Raw genomic sequence first — 17,177 nt, 5'->3', positions numbered from 1 at the left:
TAATTTGCATATAATAAAAAGTGGGTGTAGGTTGCAGATCCAAGATGGCCTAATAGGAACAGCTCCAGAGTGCAGTTCCCAGCAAGAACAGCACAGAGGGTGAGTGCTCACTGCATTTCCAAATAAGTTTTCACTGCCCACAGACCAGGAGATTCCTGGGCCGAAAAGCACCAAGAGTTTTCAGTGCGGCAGTTTCAGCCAGTGCCAGGTCAGTGCATAGGAACTCACACAAGTCTGGGCAGCCATTTTGACTGATGCCTGGAACTATTTGGAGACAGAGCCACCCATTCAACTGAAAGGGATGGGGCTGAGACATGGAGCCAGGTGATCTGGCTTAGCGGGTACCACCCCTACAAAACAAGCAATCTGAAACACTCTGGATTAAGAGTTTTGCAGCAAGTGCAGCTGAACCCAGGACAGTCCAGCTCAGTGGGGGGAAGGGCGTCCCCCAATACAGAGGCAGTCCGCCACTACTGAGGCAGTTCACACAGCAGCTGGGCAGAGCCTGCGGCAGCCCAGCAACACCTCTGCTGGCAGACTGTGAAGGGCAGGGCATCCGTGAAAAAAGGCAGCAGCATGACAAGAACTTATAAATCAAGCCAACCTTCCTAGGTCAGAGCACCTGGGAAAAGAGGAGATTATGAGTTCAGCTGCAGCAGACTTAAAGGTACCTGCCCAGCAGCTCTGCATGGAACAATGGAGATCCCAGTACAGCACTTGAGCTCCTATAAGGGCCAGACTGTCTCCTCAAGCAGCTCCCTGACCCCTGTCTACCCAAAGAGACACCTCATAAAGGAAAGCTCAGGACAACATCCTTCTGGGACGACAATAGTAGAGGAAGAAACCAGCCACAACCCTTGCTGTTCTACAGTCCCTGCAGGTGATTCCCAGGTGAGCAGGGTCTGGAGTGGACCTCCAGCAGTCCTGCAGCAGAAGGACCTGAATGTTAGAAGGAAAACTAAGAAACAAAGGAATAACTTCAACATCAACAAAAAGGATGCCTACTCAGAGACCCCATCCAAAAGTCACCAACTACAAAGACCATAGGTAGATAAAGCCACTAACATGTGAAGAAACCAGCGCAAAAAGGATGAAAACACCAAAAACCAAAACGTCTCTCCTGCTCCAAGGGATCACAACTCCTCACCAGCTACGGATCAAAAATGGATGGAAAATGAATCTGATGAATTGACAGAAATAGGCCTCAGAAGGTGGGTAATAACAAACTTCTCAGAGCTAACGGAACATGTGCTAACCCAATGCAAAGAAACTAAGAATCTAGAAAAAGGTTAGATGAGATGCTAACTAGAATAACCAGCTTAGAGAAGAATATAAACGACTTGATGGAGCTGAAAAACACAGCACAAGAACTCTGCGAAGCATACACAAGTTTCAATAGCCAAATTGACCATGCAGAAGAAAGGATATCTGAGATTGAAGATCAACTCAATGAAATAAAATGAGAAGGCAAGAACAGAGAAAAAAAGAGTGAAAAGAAATGAACAAAGCCTCCAAGAAATATGGGATAATGTGAAAAGACCTAATCTACATTTGATAGGTGTACCTGAATATGACGGAGAGAATGAATCCAAGCTGGAAAACACTCTTCAGGATATTAACCAGGAGAACTTCCCCAACCTAGCAAGGCAGGCCAACATTCAAGTCCAGGAAATACATAAAACACCACAAAGATATTCCTCAAGAAGAGCAACCCCAAGGCACATAATTGTCAGATTCACCAGAGCTGAAATGAAGGAAAAAATGCTAAGTGCTGCCAGAGAGAAAGGTCGGGTTGCCCGCAAAGGGAAGCCCATCAGACTCACAGCAGATCTCTTGGCAGAAACCCTACAAGCCAGAAGAGAGTGGGGGCCAATATTCATCATCCTTAAAGAAAAGAACTTTCAACCCAGAATTTCATATCCAACCAAACTAAGCTTCATAGAAGAAGGAGAAAGAAAATCCTTTATGGACAAGCAATTGCTGAGAGATTTTGTCACCACCAGGCCTGCCTTACAAGAGCTCCTGAAAGAAGCACTAAACAAGGAAAGGAACAACCAGTACCAGCCACTCCAAAAACATACCAAATGGTAAAGAGCATCGACACAATGAAGAAAATGTGTCAACTAACAGGCCAAACATCCAGCTAGCATCAAAATGGCAGGATCAAATTCACACATAACAATATTAACCTTAAATGTAAATGGACTAAATGCACCAATAAAAGACACAGACTGACAAATTGGATAACAGATCAAAACCCATCGGTGTGCTGTATTCTGGAAACCCATCTCATGTGCAAGGACACACACAAGCTCAAAATAAAGGGATGGAGGAAGATTTACCAAGCAAATGGAGAGCAAAAAAAAAGGAGGAGTTGCAGTCCTAGTCTGATAAAATGGACTTTAAACCAACAAAGATCAAAAGAGACAAAGAAGGGCATTAAAAAGATCAATCCAGCAAGAAGAGCTAACTATCCTAAATATATACGCACCCAATACAGGAGCACCCAGGTACATAAAGCAAGTTCTTAAAGACCTACAAAGAGACTTAAGACTCCCACAAAATAATAGTGGGAGACTTTAACACTCCACTGTCAATATGGCAGATCAATGAGACAGAAAATTCACAAGGACATCCAGGACTTGAACTCAGATCTGGACCAAGCGGGCCTAATAGACATCCATAGAAATCTCCACCCCAAATCCACAGAATATACATTCTTCTCAGCACCACATGGCACCTACTCTAAAAATTGACCACATAATTGGAAGTAAATCACTCCTCAGCAAATGCAAAAGAAGGAAAATAATAACAGTCTCTCAGACCACAGTGTAATCAAATTAGAACTCAGAATTAAGAAACTAACTCAGAACCACACAGCTTTATGGAAACTGAACAACTGGCTCCTGAACGTTGACTGGATAAACAATGAAATGACGGCAGAAATAAAGATGTTCTTTGAAACCAAGGAGAATGAAGACACAATGTACCAGAATCTCTGGGACACATTTAAAACAGTTATCTAGAGGGAAATTTATAGCAATAAATACCTACCAGAGAAGCAAGGAAAGATCTAAAATCAACATGCTATCATCAAAATTGAAAGAGTTAGAGGAGCAAGATCAAAAGAACTCAAAACCTAGCAGAAAACAAGAAATAACTAAGATCAGAGCAGTACTGAAGGAGATAGGCACACACACACAAATCCTTCAAAAACTCAATAAATCCAGGAGGTGGTTTTTTGAAAAGATCAACAAAATAGACCACTAGCCAGATTAATAAAAAAGAAAAGGGAGAAGAATCAAATAGACACAATAAAAAATGATAAAGGGGGTATCACCACTGACTCCACAGAAATACAAACTACAATCAGACATTACTAAAACCAACTCTATGCACATAAACCAGTAAACCTGGAAGAAATCGATACATTCTTGGACACTTTCACCCTTCCAAGCCTAAACCAGGAAGAAGTTGAAACTTTGAACAGACCAACAACAAGAGCTGAAGTTGAGGCAGCAATTAATAGCCTACCAACCAAAATAAGTCCAGGTCCAGACAGGTTCACAGCTGAATTCTACAAGATGTACAAAGAGGAGCTGGTACCATTCCTTCTGAAATTACTCCAAACAATCTGAAAAGACGGACTCCTTCCCAAATCATTTTATGAGAGAAGAAAATACTTAGGAATACAACTAACAACGGATGTAAAGGACCTCTTTAAGGAGAACTACAAACTGCTGCTCAAGGAAATAAGAGAGGACACAAACAAATGGAGAAACATTCCATGTTCATGGTTAGGAAGAATCAGTATCATGAAAATGGCCACATTGCCCAAAGTAATTTATAGATTTAACACTATCCCCATCAAGCTACCAATGACCCTCACAGAAATGGAAAAAACCACCTTAAACTTCATATGGAACCAAAAGAGAGTCCGCATAGCCAAGACAATCCTAAGCAAAAAGAACAAAGCCAGAGGCATCACACTACCTGATTTCAAACTATACTACAAGGCTATAGTAATCAAAACAGCATGGTACTGGTACCAAAACAGAGATATAGATCAATGGAACAGAACAGAGGCCTCGGAGGCAATGCCACACTTCTACAACCATCTGATCTTTGACAAAACTGACAATAACAGGCAATGGGGAAAGGATTCCCTGTTTAATAAATGGTGTTGGGAAAACTGGCTAGCCATGTGCAGAAAGCAGAAACTGGTCCCTTTCCTGACACCTTACACTAATATTAACTCCAGATGCATTAAAGACTTAAACATAAAACCTAACACCATAAAAACCCTAGAAAAACCTAGGCAAAACCATTCAGGACATAGGCACAGGCCAGTACTTCATGACTAAAACACCAAAAGCATTGGCAACAAAAGCCAAAAATAGACAAATGGGACCTAATTAAATTCCAGAGCTTCTGTACAGCAAAAGAAACAACCATTAGAGTGAGCCAGCAACCAACAGAATGGGAAAAAATTTTTGCAATCTACCCATCTGACAAAGGGCTAATATCCAGAATCTACAAAGAACTAAAACAGATATACAAGGAAAACAAACAAACAAACCCATCCAAAAGTGGGAGAAGGATATGAATGAACACTTTTCGAAAGAAGACATATAGGAGGCCAACAAACATATGAAAAAATGCTCATCATCACTGATTATTAGAGAAATGTAAATCAAAGCCACATTGAGATACCATTTCAAGTCAGTTAGAATGGCAATCGTTAAAAAACCTGGAGACAACAGATGCTGGAGAGGATGTGGAAAAATGGGAACACTTTTACACCATTTGTGGGAGTGTAAACTAGTCCAACCATTGTGGAAGACAGTGTGGTGCTTCCTCAAGGATCTAGAGATAGAAATTCCATTTGACCCAGCAATCCCATTACTGGGTATATACCCAAAGGATTATAAATCATTCTATTATAAAGACACATGCACACATATGTTCACAGCAGCACTATTTACAATAGCAAAGACCCGGAACCAACCCAAATGCCCACTGATGATAGACTGGACAAGGAAAATGTGGCACATATACACCATGGAATACTATGCAGCCATAAAAAACGATGAGTTCGTGTCCTTTGTAGGGACATGGATGAATCTGGAAACCATCATTCTCAGCAAACTGACACAAGAACAGAAAATCAAACACTACATGTTTTCACTCATAGGTGGGTATTGAACAGTGAGAACACATGGACACAGAGAAGGCAGCATCACATACTGGGGTCTGTTGGGGGGGCCAATGGAGGGACAGTGGGGGTGTGGGGAAGTGGGGGAGGGAAAACATGGGGAGAAATGCCAGATGTAGGTGACAGGGGGATGGAGGCAGCAAACCACATTGCCATGTGTGTACCTATGCAACAATCCCGCAGGATCTGCACATGTACCACAGAACCTAAAGTACAATAAATAAATGAATAAAATAAAAAGTGGTTATAAATATGAGTGCAGAACTGCGTTTGAGCTACAACTCTGGGCACAATGCCTATGGGGTATCCCTGCTCTGCAAAAAGCAGAACCTCAGCTGCTGCTGTACACTGTCGCTTAAAAAACGTTGCTGTTTAACAGCACAAGCTCTCCCTGGATTTCTTTCTTGGGAAAAACCAATAACTCTCCTGGGGTAAGCCATAATTTTGAAGCTCACCTGTCCTCCATCAAGTCTGTCTTCCTTGATATGAGGGCAGTTCTCAGTGTGTTCACAGTTCCTGTGTATGAATTTCAATTACCATCATTTAATAAAATAATCAGGTCCCCAACAACATGGTTCAAATTTCAGTTAACACAGATATTAACTATGAGTAATTGCATAAAGTACAAACTTATCTGTCAGGACTTTTTTCCACTAATCACAATGTAATTAAACAGATGCATATCACAATCAGTGATAATTATATCACTTCTTTCAGAGTCTGTTGGTGATTGGTCACTGTATATTTGTTTTACAGTTCACACAGACAGTAAAGTGTGTAGCTATGTTGCCTCCTTATCTCTCAGTGATACACAAACTGTATTTTACAAAAATGGATAATCAAAAGAGAGACTTGGCCAATAAGGATCAGAGTACACCAAAGATGCAAGAAGTGAATTCAAGTCAAATATAAATGGAGTTATAGAAGAGAAAGCTGACTCTAGATATGCAGCCAGTGGAAACTGGTAAAGGCAAACCTATCAGCATAAATGAGAAAAGTGGTTGTAATGAAAAGAATAAAGATATCCCAGATGCCTATAAAATGCTTCACATTAAAAGAACTCTCAGAGATATTTCACTCTCATTAAAGGAAATCTAAGAGATATTTTATAACATTGAAAGTAAAAATCATAAAATATTGGCAGTTGATCCAAACTTAAACAGGAATATGATAATTCACCAAGGCATAGAACAGATGTTCATTCTGTATAAGTTATACAATGAGAAGTATACAAGTGCTGCTCAAACTTTCAATAGAGTTTTTATAAATAAAACACTTTAGTTATTTGTTATCTATGTTTTAAATTATAGTGTGCTAAGTAAAAATTGGTTTGACTATTTTTCCATTTCCTTATACATTTATAACCATCAAAGTTTTTAATGTTTTGAGAAAAAAAATTTTTTTTTTGAGACTGAGTCTCACTCTGCTGCCTAGGCTGGAATGCAGTGGCACGATCTTGTTTCACTGCAACTCTCCCAGGTTCGAGTGATTTTTCCACCTCAGTTGCCTGAGTAGCTGGAATTACAGGCATATGCCACAACGTCCAGCTAATTTTTTTTTGTATTTTTAGTAGAGATGGGGTTTCACCATGTTGGTCAGGCTGGTCTTGAACTCCTGACCTTGTGATCCGCCTGCCTTGGCCTCCCAAAGTGCTGGGATTACAGGCATGAGCCACAGCGCCCAGCAGTGACAAAACATTTTTAAAGGGCACAGAACAATTGCACATTTTCCCTTTGATTATTAAAATTGTTTTGCACAGTTATTTTTTACAGTCCTACACTACCATGTAAACAAAGAATTACCTGTAACTTCTTCATTTGGCTTCCAGGACACCACATTCACTTAGTTTTCTTCCTGCATCATTGGTTTTCCTTTTCAATCCCCCTAAGTGTTGGAGGACCCCAGAGCTTAGTTCTTAGAGTCATTCTTTAATTTATCTACACTAATTCCTTAGAAATTTCATCCAGGCCAGGAGCAGTGTCTCACGCCTGTTATCCTAGCACTTTGGGAGGCCAAGGTGGGAGGACCACTTGGGCCCAGGAGTTCTTGGCAACAAACTCAGACCCCTGTCTCTACAAAAAATTTAAAAATTAGCTGGGCATGGTGGCGTGTACCTGTAGTCCCAGCTACTTGTGAAGCTGAAGTGGAAGAATCTCTTGAGCCCAGGAGTTTGAGGCTGCACTGAGCTATTATTCCACTATTGGCACTGCATGCCAGACTTGGTGACAGAGCGAGATCCTGTCGCAAGAGAGAGAGAGAGAGAAAGAGAGAGAAGGAGAGAGAGGTCATCCAGTCTCATAGCCTAAAATATCACTACATGCCAACAACGCCCACATTTACATCTCCAGCTCAGACTTCTCACTCAAACTCCAGATTTACATATCCAACAGATTGTATGCTCTCTACTTGGCTATCTACTTGGCTGTCTTAAACCTAATATATGATATATCCAGAACTGAAATCCCCACCTCAACCAATAAAAAAGGCAACTGTTCTACCCACAGCCCACACATTCCCCATCTCAGGTGATCACACTTTCTTCCTTCTAGTTGCTCAAGCCAAACATCTTGGAGTCATCCTTAATTATTCTTTTCCCCTCACATCCCCTAGAATATCTGTCTGAAGTCCTATTGGTGCTACCTTCAAAATACATCCAAATCAGACCGCTTGTCCCCACCTCCACTGACACCATCATCCTGTGCCGATACATCATCATCTCTTGCCTGGAGTACTGCAATAAATCTCTTTCCTAATCTGTTTTCAACACAACAGCCAGGATAGTTCTTTTAAAATATATGTCACTCCTCTACTCAGATGCCCCTGCCCCCAGTGGTTCCTTTCATTCAGAGAAAAAAGCCAGCAACTTTCCAAAGACCTAGTAAGTTCTACACAGTCTGGCCCATTGTTAATTTTCTAATTCCATCTCCTACTCTTCTTCCTCTCACTCACTCCATTGCAGACACTCTCACTAGCCTACTTCTTGCCAAGGTACTTGAGTACTTTAAGTAAGACATGCTAGCATTTCCTTGAGCATTTAAAGTAAGATATGCTAGCATTGAGGGCCTTTGCCCTTTAAGGAAGAAAAGCTTCCTGAAAAGCACTTCCTCCAGAAATGCACCCAGCTAACTCCCTTCAAGTCTTTGTTCAATGTTACCTCAAGGTACAATCACCTACCCTGACCTACCTTCACAACCTACTGCCACTCTCCAGAAACACTTATTACTCTTAATTTGCTCCATTTTTTACATCATTCATCAGCCAATATACTGTATAATTTATTTACTTGTGTTATTGTCTATCTCCTGCTGCTTTGAAGGTCAACTCAATGTGGGCAGCCATTTCTTTTCTATTTTGTTTACTGATAAAAATCCAAGGGCCTGGTGATAGTGTCTGGCACATAATAAGCATTTAATAATTACAGTTGATCCTTGAACAACAAGAATTTGCATTTCACAGGCCCACTGAAACCTGGATTTTCTTCTGCTTTGCCACCCTTGAGACAGCAAAATCAACCCACCCTCCTCAGCCTACTCAACAGGAAGATGAGGATGAAGACCTTTAAGATGATCCACTTCCACTTAATGAATAGTAAATAATTTTCTCTTTCTTATGATTTCTTTAACTTTATTTTCTCTAGCTTACTGTATTGTAAGAATACAGGATGTAATACACACGACATACAAAATATGTGTTAATTGTTTATGTTATCGGTAAGGCTTCCGGTCAACAGTAGGCTATTAGTAGTTAAGTTTTGGGGTATCAAAAGTTACACATGGATTTTCAACTGTGCAGGAAGGTTGGTAACCCTAAGTCCCACATTGTTCAAGGGTCAACTGTATTTGCTAAGTAAATGAAGTTGAAAAAATTCTTAAGTTACTAGTTACTACATTGATCCAGGGAACCTTCTGTTTATGTCTAATAATTCCCAGCTGGTGAGAGAAATCTGAAAATCTAGAATGTGATTACTGATTCGTTTTTTTCAAGAATTACTTTCTGAATATTTTGAGTATGCCAAACCCTAGCAGTCAAACACATACCTTTCCAATTCTGGAGCTGGTGCTTCTCGCTTTCGGACATGGTTCTGAATTGATGCAAGTGCTTCTGGTGAATACTGGGCAGCATTGCTCTCCATGTATTTCAAAACATACTCGTCTGTATCAAGGATGATGAACCGGTGACCAAACACTGGAGAAAAGGTAGCAACACACTTAGCTTGGTGATGTTCTCTCATGCGATCAGGAGTAAAACAGTATTAAACTTCCAATGATAAATTCATGGGTATGCATTTATGACAGAAACTAATAAGTGTTCTTTAAATGACATATTAATATGCAGTCATTTGCTCAGTGTTTACAAAACTTATTGTTAACATCTGTAGCCAACAAATGCAATCAATTTAGAGTTTAATTTATTGGGAAGGGGATTAACACATTATACCATATATACAAGGATAGTAGCTTTATCTCAGTTGCAATACAATCTAATTGCCTCTTACGAGGGTTAAGTGAATTAAATTCCAACTAAGAACTCATTCAGAGAGCCAGGAGGAAATTCTGGACTGTGTTTAGACCTACCCTCAATCACAGCACCAATGAAGAAGTCACCAGGGCCATAGTAGATGGGGTTGTCCACTGTAGAGTATGGTTTAACAACTTTAGTCCTGCCAAGGTACTTGCCCCCAATGATACCAGAGTTGCGAACAGGAGGCTCAAAGATACTGATCATGTCAGTAGCTAGAAAGTAAGAGAAGACAAATCTGCGGTCTTTGTCTTCTGGAATGGGGGATTCCTAGAAAGGTGAAGAAAAGAGGCTATTATGAAGGTTCATGGTCTATGCAGATGTGCAAACCTAAATGCCTACAGGGGCCAGATATAGGATATAAATGAAGCAGTCTGGGTTCTTACAATATAAACAAACCATCTATGGGGAACCCTGGTGTCTCTGGGAAAAACATGCCTCATCTATGGGAGGCTTCCCAAGGAAGGCCGCACCAACTCAACCCAATTGTTGCCTTGTGAGACTGTAGGCCCAATGTTCATAGATCTTTCAGTTTTTCTAAACATAAAAATGTGAATTACTATTTTAAACCTCTGATTTTTAAAGTACTGACTCCAACTCTTCTAAAGCACCACGAAGCCCAAACAAACAGTATATGAGAACATATAAGTGGGCTACATTCTGATCATAGGCTGCTAGTTCAAGACCTGTTGGCTGACATTATGTTCAACTTCATGAACACTAAGATGATTATATAAGGTTTCAGTTTTTAAGCAAATCAAGTTATTTACATATTGTAAAAAATAAAATTTAAAAAGATGAGAGAGAGTAATAAATCAAAGAATTGAAAGTGATTCTGAGAAACTACCATGTAGACAAGACTTTTTCTAAATCAAATTGCAGAGTGATCACACAACCCCTAAGGAAGAAACTCCAGCTCCAACAAACCTTAATACAGGTTTGCTTATTCCTGACTAAAATCCTTTCATATTGTAACTGTAGCATATGTTTTTGTTAAGACCATGGGATTCTTTGTGTAACAATTCCTCATCTATTAAAGAAGTCATTAGATTTTTCTCTTAGTAAAATAATTTTCTCATATCATTCGCTCATCTAATAGTCTCCAAATCTTTCAGATTGTATAACCATGTAATAAAAGTATAAATTTTAAATAAACAACCACAATATAGTTAATGAAAATCAAATCACATCACTCCTCTGCTCTCAAATCTTCAAAGAATTCCTATCACACTTAGAATAAAATACAAAGTTCTAAGCATGGGAATACCGGGGGGCAAGGGAAGATGATGGTAATGTTTTACCATGGCAGAAAGAGTACTATAAAACTTAAAAAAAATTATTCTTTATTGGGAATGAGGCTTACATTTATAGAAAAGCTGCATAATTATTACAGAGAAGTCTCACTCCTTTACCAAGGTTCTCCTAATGTTAATATCTTATATAGCCATTAGTACAATCATCAGAACCAGGAAAATAACAATAGTACAACATTAGTAAATAAATTATGGTCCTTATTCAAATTTCACCTATTTCTCACACATGACTTTTTATTTCAGGATCGCATCCACGATCCCACATTGCATTTAGTTATTATTTGTCTTTGGTGTCCTCCAATAGGTGATAAGTAATTCCTCAGTTTGCCCTTGTCTTTCATGACTTTGACACTTTTGCAGACTACTGATCGATTATTTTGTTGAATGTTCCTCATGCATTTCATTTTTGTATTTTTGGCAAAAGTATTCCAGAAAAGATATCATGTTTTTAGTGTATACCAAGGAGTTCATGATATCAATTTGCCTTATTACAGATGACGTTGACATTGATCACTTGGTTAAGAAGGTTTCTGATGGATTTATTTCCTTAAAATTACCACATTTTCCTTTGCAATTAATAAACATCTTGGGGGACATGTTTTGAGATTATGGAAATCCTGTTTCTCCTCAAAGGTTTTCCCACTAATTTTAGTAGCCACTGCTGGATCTTATTTACAACCATGATTACTAATGCCTAATGACCATTTTTCTACTTCCCAGTTTTCTTCTACATGTATTAGCTGAAATTCTACTGTATGGAGGAGCTGTCTCTTTGGGAATGAGTATCACTGATGTTGTTTAGAATTACAGGCACATAATAATAATAATAAACAGACAAACTTTTAGTTGGTTTTAAGTTCTCTGCAGCTTGTTATCTATACTTTCTTGTTTCCCGAACTGCTCCCATCAGCCCATTCCTCCTGCCTTGTTACACCACCGGTTACAGAGCCCTGGCTGGCCCCCGACCTCTCATTTCCACCCTTTTGCCCTCCATTCACGACACACAGTCTTGGTCTTACATGCAGCTCGCTCAGATATTCCCCTGGCTGGCTTCCTCAGCTATTCACTGGGTCTCTGCTCTGCTATGACCTCCTCAGAGAGGTTTTTCCCATTCTTCTACCAATAGGTCAGGGGAAATCATCTGAAAATCACCATGACCAGAATATCATTCTGATATAAATGAGCCCCTTTCCCATCATTCTCTGTCTCTTGTTTTATTTTTTACAGCACGTTACCACCTATCCTTATACAATATATTTATTTATAGAATGTTAACTAGAATGTAAGCTCCATGAGAGCAAATATTGTTCTTCACTATACCTTTGGTATCTATAATCATATCTAGCTCAGAGTAGTCCTTTAATATTTGTTGAATGATTTAATAATTAAACATATGTTCTATATAAATATAATTTGTGCACTAAAAGGCACATATAAAAATATCAGAGGCTATAAAATAAATGCACTCATAGTAAATAAAATAAACAGAGGCTGTAATATTTTCTTAACAAACACCACAGATGGTACTGTCTTGCATATCTCTTGGAAGACATTCAGCTGCTTTGAAGATCACAGTTCAAATCATCTTTCTTATGCTCTTCCAAAGCTTTGCCAAATTTCTCAGCCAGTACTCCATTCTCAGACCCAGAGAGTTTACCAGCATATTTTTACTTAGGCACCAATTGCCTACTAGGATTTAGTATACTTTATTTTCTCAGAACACATCCAGTGTCTTTGTCTGATCTCCATGGGACTTAATCACATTTGTCTCTGATCATTTCTCCAGCATACTCCCTTCTTTTTGAATTTCCATATATTTTCTTTTGAAGTCCCCACCTCACTCATAAACCTTTTCCTCTCATTGTCAAGCACCCTTTTTTCCTCAAGAACTTTTGTGATGAGTCTAATGAATACATTTTCTATTTCACCAAATAGGTCAGGGTAAAACATCTGAAAATTACCAGGACTAGAATATCATTTCTTTTTTCCTGCCCATATGAAGATATCCCCTATTTTTTACTAACAGTTCTGTTGGCTTTCTTTTAAATCCTTTTACTGTGAGCAGTAACACAGAACGAAAACTGCAAAAACAAAACAACAATAAAAACACCAAAATGTACAGTCCAAATAATTTTAATAAAGTGAACACCCATATAATCACCATCCAGGTTGAGAAACAGAATGCTGACAGAACCTCCCAATCAATATTCTATCCTTCCATCAAACAGGCCATTGCCTTCAATTGTAAGGTTTTCTTTAGCTTTGCTACAAAGCAGGCATCCATAAAGTTTTGTTTTGTCTGCTTTTTAATCTTCATATAAATGAAATTACATAATATGTATGCATTCTTTTGTGTCTGAATTGTTACATTCAAACTTAGGTTTATGTGATTTAGCCATGTTGTTCTTAGTAGCTGTCGTTCATTAATTTTCATTGAACAAAATTCAAATTATGACACAAATACGCCATAATTTAACCATTCTCCTGTAGGTAGATATTTAGGTCTGTTTTTGCTATTACGAATTATCCTATTATAAATAGTCTTACCTTTTGGTGCACATATATTGCACCCTTAGCACATCTAGTATACATGATTCTGCCAAACTGTTTTACAAAGTGGGTATACTCATTTAGTAAAGAGTATGAGAGTTCCTATGGTTCCACATTCTCACCAACATATTAATGATTCTGATGGATGGGTAGAGGCAACTCACTATGATTGTAATCTGCATTTCTTTCATTACTAACGAAGCTGAGCAACTTGTCATATGTACATATTTTTAAAGACAGAGTCTCTGTTGCCCAGGCTGGAGTGCAGTGGCAGGATCATAGTTCACTGTAGCTTCAAACTCCTGTGCTCGAGTGATCCTTCCGCCTTAGTCTCCCAAGCAGCTTGGATTATAGGCATGTGCCACCATGCCCAACTAATTTATTTATTTATTATCTTTGTAACAATAGGGTCTCATTATTTTGCCCAGGCTGGTGTTGAATGCCTAGCTTCAAGCGATCTTCCTGCCTCAGCCTCCCAAAGTGCTGGGAAAACATGTGTGAGTCACTGCACCTGGCCCTTCTTATATGTTTAGTTGCCTCTTGGATATCCCCTTTTTGTAAAATGCCTGTTCACGTTTCTTGCTAATTTTTCTTAACGTTTTCAGAGTGTTCTTTATATATTCTGAATATAAGATCTTGGTTGATTTCTGTATTAAACATCTGCTCCCACTCAAAGCTTGCCTTTTTTAATTCTCTTAATGGTGTTTTTTAGAAGAACAGAAATTCTTCATCTTAATGCAGTCAAATTTATCTATTTTTATTTATTTATTTATTTTGGAGACAGAGCCTTGCTCTGTCACCCAGGCCGAAGTGAAGTGGTGTGATCTCGGCTCACTGCAACCTCTGCCTCCCAAGTAGCTGGGACTGCAGGCGTGAGCCACCATGCCCAGCTAATTTTTTTGTATTTTTAGTAGAGACAGGGTTTCACCATGTTGGTCATGCCGGTCTCAAACTCCTGAGCTCAGGTAATCCACCTGCTTTGGTCTCCCAAAGTGCTGGAATTACAGGCATGAGCCACTGCGCCTGGCCATTTATCCATTTTTAAAACATGACTGCTTTTTGAATCCCACTAAATAAATCTTTTCCTACAATAATGTTAAGATTATTTATTGCTAAGAAGTTCTATTGTTTTGCCTTTCACATTTAGATTTTCTATCTACCTAGACTCGATTTCCACTTTTGGTGTGAGATGGAGGTCAAATTTTCTTCTTTTTTGGTACATGAATATCTAATTGTTCTGATATCATTTCTTAGAAAGACCTTCCTCTGCCAGGCCCTCTGCAGTGCTGTATTTGTCACATGTCTTTTTCTGGGTCATCTATTCTATTCCATTAGTTTGTCTATCCTTGTACCAATAACATGCTGTTTTAATTATTGTACTTTTAATACAGCGTAGTATTTTGGTGAGCAAATCCACTGATCTTGTTCTTCTCTAAGAGTATCTTGGCTATTCCTGGTGCTTTGCATCTCCACATAAATTATTGAATCAATTTGTCAAGCTCTGTAAAAATAAAAACATTTTGGGATTTTTGACTGTAATTACTTTTAAACCATAGATCGATTTTGGGGAAATATTTTTAGAACACTGAATTTTCTAACCAGTGAACATGGTATATTCCTTCATTTATTTAGGTCCTCTTAATTTTCTCTCAATAATATTTTAGGTGTTACAGATATGTAGTACAGTTATGTAACACCTAAAATATTATTCAAAGGAATTTGAGTTATACCTAGGAATTTAATATTTTTGATGTTACAGTAAATAGTATTTTCTAACTTTATGTTTTATTTGTTGCCATTTGTATATTGACTTCCCTATTGTAGAAGGTGGACTATTTTCTATAAATACGATTCTTCATTTTAGATAATGACAATTTTATTTTTTCCTCTTCAATCCTTATACTTGTTTATTCCTTCCTGTTTTCCTGTTCTAGCTAGGACTTCCAGACAAGAAGGGGTGATAGCAGTCCTGTCTTGCTCCTAATCTCAGAAAGTACCCTTTCAACATTTCATCGCTAAGCAAGCTGTTTGCAGTAGACTTCTCATGTATACCCTTTATCAAATTAAGGAAACTCCCTTTTATTCTCTTTTTATTAAGAGGTTTTTTTTTTACTTTTTCAAAACTTTAGGTTCAGAGGTATATGTGAGTTTTGTTTTAAAATCATATTAGATTGATTTTAGCAAATGCTTCTCAAAATCTAATTTTTCTCTTTTATTCTGTTAATGTGATGATTTTTGAAAACTGAAATAGACTTTTTTGTTTATTTCTCATTTTTTGCTGAAATTCTCAATCTTATTCTTTATCTCCTTAAACATGGTAAACAAAGGTTTTTTTTTTTTTTTAAGTTTCATGTTTTTTCAAATTTTAAATTTTATTTTTAGATGGAGTCTTGCTCTGTCACCCAGGCTGGAGTGCAGAGGCACAATCTTAGCTCACTGAAACCTATGCCTGCTGAGTTCAAGCGATTCTCATGTCTCAGCCTCCCGAGTACCTGGGATTGCAGGCGTGTGCCACCATGCCTGGCTGATTTTTATATATTTTTTAGTAGAGACGGGGTTTCAGCATGTCAGCCAGGCTGGTCTCAAACTCCTGACCTCAGGTGATCCACCTGCCTTGGCCTCCCAAATGCTGGGATTACAGGTGTGAGCTACCGCACCCAACTGAGGTTTACGTTTCATAATGCCAGTATCTGAAGTCCCTATAGGTATATTCTATTGTCACTTATTTCTGGTCATTTTCTTCATGTTATCTTGTGTCTGAACATTGTATTATTAATATTGTTTTTGTGAGTGAGTGCCATACATTGTATTTTTTTAAACTGCAGAAATAAATTGAAGGCTAAAATGATGTCATCTGCAGGGAATTTGTTTGCTTCTGACAGTCACCTGGGGTTATTAGAATCCAGGTTAGAATCTAAGATCACCTTAATCTTATTTGTAAAACTGAGACAATCAGGGACTATGATAATTCAAAGCCAGACAATAGTCCCTTCAAAGATTAGCTACAGACAGAGGAAAGCACAGAGGGTTTACCAGGAGCTTCTGCCTTTGACAGACCCTAAATAGATTCCAATGTTTGTCCTCACAGGTGGATCTTCTGTAATCAGCAAATACGCCTAGTGGAAAAATGGCCCCAAATGTCAGGTTCACTTCTGTGGTTCTCACTGTTCCCCTGGTTCTTGCTCTGATTCTTTACATCTTACTAGTTGTTCAGCACCTTCAAGTGGTAACACACACACATACACACACACACACACACACATATACACCTTCAGCAAGAGGGCTGATCTAAACTATCTGGTCTATCATTGCTAGAAATAGAAGTCCTCTGTAAACACTTCGACTTTTTGTGATATATCATGTTTGACCAGGTTGTTTGTAAGTACAGAGGCTACAGTCAGTAGAAATTTATCATTTCTCCTCATTTAACAATATCTATCATTATTCATAGCTATTTTTGTAATCAACTCTGTATTAATTTTTCCAGGTTTTTCAGGTATCAAAGGTAAGCTTACAGTTTTTTAGTTTACAAACTCATATGAGTTCCTTTCCCTTTTCTTTTTTTTTTTTTTTTTTTTTTT

General features: G+C 38.5%; 1 protein-coding gene across 2 annotated transcripts in view; it reads right to left on the bottom strand.

Annotated features, from left to right (window-relative positions):
* The window catches only part of EFHC1 (EF-hand domain containing 1), a 62,710-nt gene that overhangs the window by 8,870 nt on the left and 36,663 nt on the right, over window positions 1–17,177 (bottom strand). For both annotated transcript variants that reach the window (XM_017542854.2, XM_017542855.2), the window contains 2 exons: window positions 9,790–10,003; window positions 9,253–9,400 (listed from right to left, as the gene is read on the bottom strand). In XM_017542854.2, coding sequence (XP_017398343.1) covers window positions 9,253–9,400; window positions 9,790–10,003 — 362 coding nt within the window. The remainder of the gene's footprint in view (window positions 1–9,252; window positions 9,401–9,789; window positions 10,004–17,177) is intronic.

Source organism: Cebus imitator, unplaced genomic scaffold, assembly GCF_001604975.1.
Source record: "Cebus imitator isolate Cc_AM_T3 unplaced genomic scaffold, Cebus_imitator-1.0 Scaffold148, whole genome shotgun sequence".
NCBI classification, from domain to species: Eukaryota; Metazoa; Chordata; class Mammalia; order Primates; family Cebidae; genus Cebus; species Cebus imitator.
This window is presented reverse-complemented; position numbering and strand designations above follow the sequence as displayed.